The following is a 12,339-nucleotide window of genomic DNA, read 5'->3' as shown; positions in this document are numbered from 1 at the left end:
GAACGCTTCCAGGATGTGACCCTCCAGGGCTTTATTGCTTTCCGTGTAGCTGAAATCTGCATAGTCTCCGCAATTCCTCCGCAGGATCCTTGCGTCTGCCAACTTAATGATGATGCCAATCAATATGATTTGATATGCCCTACAAGATATGTTTTGCAATTATGTGATTTAATGCTATGTGGCCATGATATACCCACTAGGTCCCCGTAACGAACCCGCTTGTATGATTTTTCAAGTGAAAAGTGCATTTCGGTGAAGAATCTGACCTGTGATGCCTGTGTTTCGCGACTAAAGATAGTTCAGGAGACAATCACAAAATTTCAGAAATCAACCCCTGAACGTGAAAAATCACGTGGTTGTACCTAGATAAAAAGCCCTCTATTCTGTTCATGCTCAAGGTACTTTTTAATGTCAATAGCAAGGATGAAAAAGCAGAAACCGCGTAAAATATTATCGCAAAGCCGCAAAATCACGTATAATTGAGCCAAAAGTTCCGCACATAATCCTTAAATGAGCAAGAAAGCCGCAAACTGTGTCGCCAATGATGTCTCAAATAGCTTTTGTGGTAGATAGTTTCGTAGACATAGGAATCGTTGGCACATCCCTTTACCCCTATTTTTTAGAAACAATGGTTAAGTGCCTATTTGCAGCTAATGGGGGCACCCCTATCCATGCTCCAAACCCCCAACTTTTAAAAAGCTTCCTAAGACTATGCGTAAATTTTGTATAGAAACTATACACAATTGAGAAATCAAATTTTATATAGAGAACGACCTGTAGTTTTGCCGAGTACACGCATACGTCGTCAAAAATGGCATCTTAAATACTAGCAAATTTTTTAAAAAATGCAATGGGCGTTTATTTACACAGAAAGATGCCATTAATCACTTCTAACTGAATCGCTATTTCAACACATATCATTCACTGAAGTCTCGACCACATTTTTGGCTGGTGCTCACAGGTTGTGCGATTTCTATGGCGGTTTGCGGTCTCTCCAAGTAATACAGCTAATTTAGCTTACGGTAGCAGATTCAAGCGGTTTGCAGTTTCTGTAGCGCGGCTACGGTCTCAAAAGGGACGTCTCAAAAGTTTAAGAGAGAATCTTTGGTAGTAAATATGTAATTTTTTGTAAAGGCAGCTTGGATTTGCCTTCGCAGTTCCTTCTCTGCCTTGACCAGCCCTCGCAGTACGAGTATTTTGCCTTACGGATTTAACAAAAATGTTCGTACGAATTTCTGTGAATCTTTGATGTTGGTTGGCTTATAATAGTGGATCAAACAGCTTTGAATTTTTGTCTTTTTATTTCTTTTACTCGGAGATAATAGTTGGATCAATATTACAGAAAACATTACTTTACAGCTAAAGAACATCAAATGTTGATTTTACAGCCATTTTGTTTTGTTGATTGCTGAGAGAGTCATACAATAGAAACCCGCATGAAAGAACCTGTTTTTATAAGAACCTTGAGGCTAAAATTTAATCTTTTCAAACCCACAATTAAGAACCCCCAAGAGACTGAAATTTAGAACGGTTCTTATATATAAACATATAAAAAAATAGTCTTTAGGATGGTATTTTTACACGCTATTCACATTGGCAAATTAAACCAGCTTAGAATAAATCAGGCTATGGTAGGTTGCATTCAAATTGGACAATCTAACAACACATATTCACTTGATTGCTTGAAATTTAACATGAAAAACAAAGCTTTGGTGTGTCTGTTCGAATTCTTGCGGTGGAAAACATTGTTAATGTGTGCACGGCTTGTACACATATAAGGACCTTGTTAAGAACCTTTTAGACTGGAATTGAGAATAGCAGCATGTTAATTAAGAACCTATTCAGGCTGCAAGAAAAACCTAGGTTCTTTTATGCGGGTTTCTACTGTACAGCTCTATCACAACCAAACTAAGTTAGTACCTTTGACAACCCTTATTTGAGGGGAAGGTCTTTCAGCTTAGCCTGCGCGCAGTCTTTCTGCTGGACATACGGTAGCTAAGTGCTTCTTTCAAGTGGCCGAGCGCACAAAAAAGTTGAGACCCTATCAACTTTCTGGCGCTCACAGCGGACGCAAAACCGAGACCACTTAATTTTAATTACGCATGCTCAGACTTGGGCGCTACGCCCGCGCGCACAAAAAATGTCAAATGGCAATCGGCCTTTACAAACTCGAACGTTCCGTTGCTTATTTTGTTTTTAAAACCTTTTCCGATAGAAAAGACCAACACCGCACCCCTTCTTACCAAAAACGACGATGTTTGTAGAGTTCGATATCGTAGCTTTCTGAAAGGAATCGATTGGAATCTGAAAGGATCACACAAACCGCTTAACGTTACTTCAAAAAATATTTTTCGTAAGCCAAGGGACAAGATATAAAATGTTTATAATTTGAATATAGTGTACCAAACCATTTTGCAGATTGTCAAAATACTTACCTCAAACTGTCCATCTTAACACAGCTAATATCAGCAATGCTTTCCCAGAACACTATCATTTGGTCAGTTTATCTGTCAATGGGTAAACATGGTGATATTTCTGAGTGCCATTTAACATAAATGGGGCGACGGGTATCCACACTGAATAATGAATGCCAGCTGATAAGATGTAGTTCTGTAACATATTGCAGGTGCAAAATGCCTTCATTGATACAAACAGCAAGCCGAATCGTCACCATGGAATTACAAAAACAAATCTCGTACGACACCCATATGGATTTCCCCAAAGGCCCATATGATAAGATCATCCAATCATTTCAATCAATTTATCATTGCAATCAATCAGTCACTTTGAGCAAAAATCACTCATGAATCAATGAATCAATCACCTAGCCAATCAATCCAGACAATCACTCAAATAAATTGCTTTGACGAATCAATCAATTTATTCACAGAATAAATAAAAAAGCATTTTACTCGTTCCAATAAAACCACATCGAGCCTGGACAGCAAATGAAAGATAACAAATCAGCCAAAGATAAGAAAATTTATTTATCTACAATGAAATTACGGCCACATTGAAAATAGAGCTAGCAGTTACAGGATATTGTTCAAAAATTAAAATCGAGGAAAGTGAAAAGTATCTAGAATTCATCTGAGGTATTCTCCTTGCAAGTCACTAATTTCTTTATCGAAGAGCGTAGAGCATTCCAGCCATTTGCGCTCCTAAAAACATAGGCATAGCAGACATAGGGACTTGGGCTGCCAAATCAAGCAAATTTTATCGAATTTCAGGCCCAATTGGACAATTTTATCTCAATGAAGCAACAATATTCGGACAAGACCCATACTAACCCCCCTAAAAGATTAGCCTCCACTAAGCCCATGCCCATTGATAATAATATCTTCTTCTAACTTCTTGTTTCTCTTATAAGATTGATATAGCAAAATTGGCATTATTAACATACAACTTTCGTTTGTTACAAAATAGATTTTACCTGTGCTAGACTTAGTGCAAAAATTTAGAGTTTCAGGTATTTGAGTTTCAGGAACTTCGTCTCTTTGTCAAAGTAAAATTCTTATTTGGAATTCTACTGCACCGGATTCGCCTCATTTCCGATTTTTTATACACAACCCAGTTTCAATCTCCCAGTTTATTCCAGCCCTACTACCACTGTTTGTCAGTTGTTCGATTATTTTCAACCCCACCCCCCATTAATAATCTCAGCCCCCTTTGATTGGAGTCTTGCTAGTTTGCGTTGCATGATGTTGGGCGAATGTTGGGCGAAATGTTTGATCGTTTTACCACCATGTTGGGTCACCCAACATCGTCGTTTTTGATGTTGGATGAAATTTGACTGAGGTAAAAAATGTTGGCAGCTGACATCCAACAATTCTAATGCTTTGAAGTGTTAGGTGAAATGTTGGATCGTTTGACCACCTCAGCCAACATTGTTGGCCTCTCACACGGGCAATAGGTTAAAGAGCACCAAAATTCAATCATCGCATCGTTGTTGTTTTCTCGGGCTGATTTCGTTCGTTTCAACAATCGCGTTTGCTTTCAACTAGTTACACTTTAATTATGGACAATATAACGAAATATAACGAATTCTGCGCGAAAGAAGCGACATCAAGCGTCAATGAAGATGCTGTAGCACGGATGAGCTGCAAGAAAGCACAGGGGGACGAAATTAGGCCACGGCCTTGATAGGGGATGCAACGCTCACCCTGAAAGACCACGATGACAGTGAAAATATATGAAGGGAAAATAAAGAGAGAAGGCAGTGATTGTTTTTTGCTTTTTCGGATCGAAATGTCGCGAAACTGTGCAGCCTTCAGCGAGAATTTCTACCCAGTCCTTTTTCGATCTGCGCGTGGAAATGGTGGGTGAAATGACGGGCAAAATGTTGGATTGCTTGACCAGGGCTTAATGCTTGTGTTAATATTCAAATAGTTTGCATGTTGCAAAAAATATAAAAGCAAGCATAACCGCTAATTCTTCTGCTCCATCTGATGACTTGAAATTTATTTGAAAGCTTCGTGGTTAAATCAGGATGATTTATTGTATTCTAAACACAATGCATTTCTTATTTTTTCTTTCATTGCTTTCCTCAAATGCCAAAACATTTATCTCGTGAACCAAAATATGAATTTACAGCCCTGTGACATAGGTACACTCTACTACAATACTGCATAAATTTACGATGATTTGTTCTGAAAGGTTTTCATCAAGAGATGGTCTTAGTAACATTTCAGTTTTCCCACCGTAAAGTATGCCTCTTCCCCACTGCCACCGGTATCACCAAACCTCACTTCCGATACTGGCAGATCTTCTTTATATCGCAAATACCCAGAGTCTTCTCTCCATTCACGGCTGTGCGCATCACAGTTGCACCATTTCCCATTATGACATGAATTCGTCAGTTTGCAGGCACATCCCTTTGCTGTATGTTCCACACCTCCCCAGTAACTCTTCCTTGCTCCTGTAGCTGAATACCATGCCCCGTTGGGGGAGTCATCGTGCAAAAAAAGGCCGGTGTATTTGCATTCGTATTTAATGTATTGCTCACATTTGTCCGACAATCTCACTATTTTTTTAATCAGATCACTTGAAATTTCATATTTGATCTTTCGAATATATCCGAGTTTTGCTTCAATGCCATTCACGTGTGTCCTTACTTCACTGTCGTGTGATACGACGGTCACTCCAACGCCATTGTGACTGCTCATATCACAGAAAACGCGCACAGGTTTATTGAAATTTCGCATTACGTAGATGCTATAATTGCCTGATGCAGTTTGACCGCTCTGTTTCAACTCTTTACATGTTCTTGGCGGCCGTTCATAACGCACTCTTGTACTTTGTTTTAATCTGGAAGTCCTCGACCTGATTATGCACTGATAATTCTCATCAGCTTTTGCGCCCCACTTAATCGTCATGACCTGGTTATTTTTGGAAAGAAGTGTTTTGTTCGTCACCAGATTTCCATTTTTTCTCCAAGTGACCGTAGTTGGCTGTACTCCACCTTCATAAACACAAGAAAGCTGTGCATTTTGCCTAAGTAAAACAAATCTAAAATTTGGTGGCTTTACAACGAAGGAAAGTTTCCTTGCAACGTGTAGGTTTGCCGTGGCAGTAGAGTTTGCGAATCTGTTTACTGCATTGCACACATATTCTCCACTGTCCTCCATCTTAGTTTTCTCTATCTCAATCGTTTGCATTTTGTCTCTGAAAATTGCATTATTAGAAATCTTTCCCGACTTTCGACTCCATGTAATTGTTGGCCAGGGATTTCCAACAACATTACACCTGATAACACTTTTTTCCCCTTCTTCTATCTCAATCTGCGGCATTATTATCCGAGTCTTGTGTGCAACTGAAAAAAGAACGAAACTTTTCACATGTCGAGACATAACTTGCATCGTCTTCCTCAAAGTTTCAATTTTAGCGTCGAAATTATCCATAGATCGGGAAAGTGATGACGTCACAGAAACCTATTTCTAGAATTCTCACATTTGCTTCTGATTTCCTGAGGTATGCCCAATGGAAGTTTTGAAGTTTGCTGACGGATCAATCAGGGCCCGTGTCACAGGGGGGCCGGGGGCAATGCCCCACCCACTTTTCTTGCTAACTATAGGTAATAAATCCCTTATAGGTATTTTATAGGTAACCCCCCTTTTTTCATTTCAATCATTTCATTTTAATTTTATCTTTTTTATCCATGGTAGCTCCTCAGTCGGAACTGATTTACAGGGGACCCTGCTAAAATATCCAAAAAATATTTAATTAGAATTAACTTTACAAAATCAAACTAAGCCATAATGTAATTACAATCGTTAAATGAAATTTCTTTTACATACATTAATAATAAAGAAAAGGAAGATATGATTAGTTCTTCGTGAACAATTTATTGATTTTTTATCGCTTTCATAAAATTCTTAAAAGTTGACGTATTTTTGGACTTTTTAGAAAAACCATTCCAAAGTTTCGCACCCTGGTAAGAGAAGCAGCTCTGTCCTGTGGTCGTTCTTGGGAAAGTGACTCTTAGATCATAATCCGAAATTCTGAGAGACCGTGTTGTAGAGACGTTGACTTTAGTAAACATGTCACTCATATAGGACGGTGCATCACTATCGGGGATTTGTATATATATAACAATAATAAATAATTTGTTTAAAGTTGGCGTACTAAATGAACGTCTGATAGCTAATAAAGAAGCTAATTAAGGCCAACTATCTATAAGAATTAGTATTAAATAAATATATGATACAATATAAAAAATATTTATGCAACGACTGATATGGTATAGCGCTAAAATGTTTATGCAACGTTACAATATTAAAAATGTTTATGGTATAATGTTCTAAATAAAACCTAATCCAGCAATAAATATTTTACACAATCTACAGTCGCATTCTTGTAGACAATCCTAGCAGATTCAAGATCAATTATTTCCCTTACTGTGGAGCATCCAAGTGCACGAATGACTGGGAGTGGCGAAGCATCGAGCGGGCTGTTAGTGATCAATTTTGCCGCTCGATTTTGCAGTTTTTGCAATTTTCCTATAACTGATACACCAGCATTATCCCAAACCGGGCAGCAGCATCTGAAATAGGGCTCCATTAGGCTTCTTTACATTGTTTCAATTGTAGCAGGCGAAATATATTTTTGTCAATAACGAAGAATGCCAATACACCTGGAGATCTTTTTTGTGACAGTGGTCAAGTGATTAGGCCGCCCAACTTTAGAATCGTTGGTGCAAGCTCTGTCAATATTGTTTTAGCTTGGTTCGTAAGTTAAGAACCAAGGTCAAATTACAGCAGTTTGATGGAGGGGGGGGGGGCAAGGCCTGTACTCTTGTGGCCATATCTCGAGCCATTTGTAGCCGATTCAATTGATTTTTAAAGATTTCATGTTTCCACTGGCCGATTATGAAGATTGTCGCGATAAAAGCGAAAAGTCTGTTGAAGTTGTCGCCTTTATCGCGATAATCGCCCAGTGGAAACCAGGCTTTAGCGGTATTTTATAGCGATTTTTCGGGCTGCATGTTCATAGTCTAAAAAATTCTAAAAGTTGAGTCTTATCATTTGCCTTCGCAGTTTGCCATTATACCGAATTCTTGAAACGCACCAAATGGTATCTTTAAAGAGTTCCTTTTATTGATCACTCACTAAACACTTTTTTGTAGAACGAACAAATCGAAATGAAATGAAAGCAATATTTTAATTTGGCCAGCAAAATTTGAAAGAACATCCTATGTCTTCCTATGTTCTTAAAGACGTCCTATGTCTTAAAAACTGTAAAATATATGGAAACCTGTCTAAGTCATTGGCGTAACGCAGTTTAGTTGGTTAACTAAGGGCCCGATTTAAAGGGCCCCCAATTTATTTTGATATCCATGTTCTGAAAACTTTCCTCAAGTTCACCTAATTTTCAAAATGCTTTAAAGCTCTTCAGCTAAAATAAAAAAGTCAGCTTCAAAATTATCATTTTTACATCTTGCAATCGTGCTTGACATGCTCTGCACCTTTTGATTGGACATTCTTGCAGTCCGAAAATAGGGGCCCCGTCCGAGTTAAACCCTTGGGCCCTGGATGCCTCCGTAACGGCATGATCTTAGGTTTTACGAAGTGAGCACGTGTCCTCCCTGTAACATAGATAAAACTATGAAAAAACCAGCAATTAACCCTTTTGTAATCTTCGTCACTTTAATTGGTTGTACCTCAACCATATGTCAATAGATTGGACAGGTTTTTCATGTTAGGAGATGTTCCACCGTGTTGTTTCAGATGTCGTTATTTTTGTTGGTTATATAACTTAACTATAACTTAAGTGTTTTGAAAATACTAGCACTATTATTCCTGATTGTTTAGTCAACGCCTTAACAAATGAAGAATAGAAAACGCGTAATGAAAATATTCCTAATCCTTTCAGTTGCTGATTTTTTCAGCGCACACGACAAACTCTATTTCTTTCAATATTAACAAAACCTAGATACTCAGTGATACTCACAATTCACTTTCAATGAAGCAATCATGCTGTCTTCTCCAATGACACTTTTTGCCACACAAATTATCTCGCCATCATCTGTGCTCTTTGCATTTTCAATCATCAACATTCCGTCCCCTACCCATTTGTACCTTCGATTAATCAAGTTCTTCTCAACCAGCATTAGACTTATTTCTGGTACCGGACTACCCGTTGCCTCACAAGTAAATGTCGCTATATTGCCTGCTATTACCGTCTGATTTTTCGGCGGAGTTGTAATTTTGGGTACAGCTATCGACTCTCCCTTGTTTCCCTTGATTCCTTGTGGCCCTCGTCCTCCATCGCGTCCTTGTGAGCCTCTGTTACCCTTTTCACCTTTAGCACCCTTTAGTCCAGTCATTCCAGAGTCCCCCTTGCTGCCATTGAAACCCATCGGCCCAGCCTTTCCACGTCTTCCTTTGTGCCCAGATGGTCCTGAGGGGCCTGGTAGCCCCATTGGGCCTTGTGGTCCTGTGGGACCTGGTAGCCCTATTGGTCCTCGGAGACAAGTCGGAAGTATCAAGCTTCCGTTTGGTAGCCTCGTTATCAGCTTAAATAATGTTATTTGTTCTTCTTGATTCGCTCTTCTTTTCTTTCGTCTTTTTATTCCTCCTACGTCATAAACGAGATATCAAATGTGCATTTAATAAACCAAACATGATAAAAGTAATTAATTTCAAGAAAGGTTCCTGTGCAACAATATTTCCTTACATGCTCATATCCGAAAAAAATTGAAACAACAGGTTCGAGTAAGTTTTGAACATCGAGTTATTATTGCCTGTTTAATGTTGATATTGTTCAATGTAGCCTGAAAACGGCCTATTCTTTCCTTTTTTTTAACGGAAAAACGGAAAATTTCCTTATTTTTATTCCTTTACATTCCGTTACCATATTAATTGACGAAAGCAACCACAAAAGAGCTGGGATTGGCATATCAATCCGAACAACGAAGCTTTATCCATTTGCAGATAGAGAAATTAAAATCTCCTGCGCATGCAGAATTTAAAATTCGATACCTTGAACCTTAGTCAATAGATGCATTAGTTTAGTTAGTTAAAAGTACGATTCTCAAAAGCAACAAGAAAAGCTTAAGTGAAAAAATAAATCATACTCTGAAAAAATCTCTCGCTGTTTTCTGTTTCCTCGATTTCCTGGTTGTTGTTTTTGCAGCACTTCTCGAGATCCCTCAATCTCTTCTCGATGTTTCTGAAAATGGCCACGTATTCTTTGTACATCTTGTTTTCGATTCTATCGATCGAATTTGCCAATTCTCTTCTTGTCATGACTGTGTACAGCAGGAGAGACGCAAAGCAAGTCAGAAATAATGCATAATTTAGTAAGATTGAAAATATTCTCGTACTTGCTGTATTTGACTGAGATGTTCCCATTATTTACGTTCTGAAAGACTGTTCGTCTCAGCTTTCTTCGAAGTTGGTAAATGCTTCCTCTTTTGAGGGGATCCAAGATAGTCTGGGACCGAATCAAAATAAATTTAGCGAAACCACAGGGTTCAACGGTAGCAAAAAGCCGTTACGACCTGACGCAATCGGAAACCCCTAAGCGCACTGTTTTTGTGTCCCGTGTTGAATCTTTTATTCTAGGCAAAGAAAAACACAGTTGTCTTTATGAAATTCAAACATTTTGAAACATACTTAAGCTCTTCGTCTGCCACTCTTCAGAACATTAGTCGAACACAGCTGCAAAACTCAAGGTAGAAATATAAATACTCAGCTGTGGATCGAAATTGGCCAATCAGAAACACGAGGACATGATTACCAATGGTTTTTTGTACCGCATTATTTTTCTCATTTTGGATTTTTTAGAGCCCTGTACCTTCACAGGGCTGTTGAAAGGAGGGAGGTGGGGGTATTATTGCCTTACGAACAATGTCTTACATGTCCTTACGAACAATGGGATGAGGAAGATGAAGCAATTTAATGGGAGCCCCCTTACATGAACTTCCTTATGACGAAATTTTTTCATTCGACGATTTTAGCACTCTCATCTAGCTGGAGTATCTAGGTATGGCAGTAGTTTAAATATATAGGCATGACAGTAAGCGAGGAAGGTGGTTCGGAAACAGCTGTCAGGGCTGGAGTTAAAGAGGCCTGGAGCAAGTGGAGAGAATTATCCAGTATGATCACTGACATAAGAATGCCAAGAAAGCTAAAAGACAAATTGTATAAAACAGTGGAAAGACAGATAATGTTATGTCTTGCCCAGTTTGGAACATATCTAACCAATTTTGCACAATGAGAGTTATTTTATGCCATTCTTTCAGATTATGCGGCCAAATTTAAGAAATTCTAAAAATAGAACTTTGATGACGTCACACTTCGGTACTCTATTGTCTTCCTGCTTGATTACATTTTACTTGTATCCGTTCCACAAGGATATGCACAATGCTGGGAGTCCTTTGTCCGCCTGGTGTTTTTGGTTTAGAATGATAGGGAAACTTGTTACGTTTTATAGCATTTTCATCCTTTGGTTGAACCCAAAGTATTTATGCAGGCACCGCGGAGCAGAGGATCCAAAAGATAAAAATAACTAAGATATGAACCACCATTAAAGCCTTTTATTATTCCCCCTTCTTCTAGACCCCCACTTTTCTCAGCGCTTCGCAGAGCCTGTTATGGGCGCAACATAGCGTTGGTCTCACTTTGCCTGGTGAAGCCTTATTACAAGTGTGCTATTCGCTCTTTCCCAGCCCACCCATTCTCACTTGGCTTTCTTTCATGAAAATTTGCTTTTCTCTCTTTGACCGTTACAGTTTTAATCTCTTTCTCTAGCATTATGAAGATTTATCATACCTTTGGGCATCTTTTATGCTATTGAAGTTTCGATGCTTTTAGATAGGACTGGTGCATCGGCTCATAGTGAAGAAAAGATACTTATCTTGCATATTTCCTCCTCAATATCATTTTATTTTGGGTTTTGCGAAACCTCCGTCAGTGCCCCTCCCCCTTCCTGTTAGAAGTTTACGGTAGGTCGAGCGATTTATGCCGTCAAACCAATCAATGGCCCAATTTGCTCTCGTTGATGTTGAAACGTAGCCTTATGACTGATTCCTTCGTGTATATGGCATGTTTTTCTGACGGGGTATTTTGCCCACAGCGTGTATCATAACTTCTGTCCCGAGTTAGAGTATTGAATTTACAGTGCAGATTATCTTATTTCTCAGTACACTCTAGAAAAGAAACACCTAACAATTTAGGAACGTACAGACTGTTTCTCTTGTATTAGGCACTTTGTTTTTGAAAACCTATCTTTGCTTAATGAATCATAAGGCTTTTATTTGAAAATTCAATGTCCCCTGAACCATTTCTTGTCACGAGACACCATTTTTGCCAGGCATCGCTGATCAAGATTATCAAAATTCATCTTTTAGATGAGAATCAAATGCAAGAGCCTTCGAACCTGCCACTGCCATATGCATCATTTGAAACAACAGCCAAGAACAGCCCGACTTTGGAAAAGGTAGGTTCTTCTTTGCGGAGGTTTTTCTTTGAATATTTCGATTCAAGTTTCCCAGGTCGTTAGAGTGCTAACTTAAGGCAAAATTCATGTCTAGAAAACTGTACGTTTCGAGAGGGTTTGGAAAAGGTATATTGCAAAAGCTTGATTTTTTGCGGCTCGCGCTGCTCATGAACCCGGTTCCAAAAAACTTATCAGCCTCTTTTTTCGCACAACTCTGTGCAATGAATCCATAACTTTGCCTTTATCATTGCTGAATGTATCCATTTTAAAATCTAGCTTTGAGTATCAAGGAAGTCAAAGAGCCCAACTTTGTTAATCAGAAATTGGGCTGACTAGCTGTTTATCAATCTCTATAACACTACAGCGTCAGTAAAATAGAGCCATGCCGCTCTTATCAAC

At 38.8% G+C, this 12,339-nt stretch overlaps 1 protein-coding gene across 1 annotated transcript; it reads right to left on the bottom strand.

The window, feature by feature from the left end:
• LOC135688594 (uncharacterized) lies at window positions 1-11,431 on the bottom strand. The gene is made up of 4 exons (XM_089114007.1): window positions 9,575-11,431; window positions 8,449-9,075; window positions 2,436-5,812; window positions 1-139 (listed from the first exon to the last, which is right to left on the bottom strand). The coding sequence occupies exons 1-3, from the start codon at window positions 9,849-9,851 to the stop codon at window positions 4,677-4,679; spliced, it is 2,040 nt and encodes a 679-aa protein (XP_088970133.1). The 5' UTR covers window positions 9,852-11,431; the 3' UTR covers window positions 1-139; window positions 2,436-4,676.
• Between the last annotated feature and the right edge of the window lie 908 nt (window positions 11,432-12,339).

Source organism: Rhopilema esculentum, chromosome 19, assembly GCF_057945365.1.
Source record: "Rhopilema esculentum isolate cy_ngs chromosome 19, ASM5794536v1, whole genome shotgun sequence".
In the NCBI taxonomy this organism is placed as follows: domain Eukaryota; kingdom Metazoa; phylum Cnidaria; class Scyphozoa; order Rhizostomeae; family Rhizostomatidae; genus Rhopilema; species Rhopilema esculentum.
The sequence above is the reverse complement of the archived record's forward strand: the minus strand, read 5'-3'. Positions and strand labels throughout refer to the sequence as shown.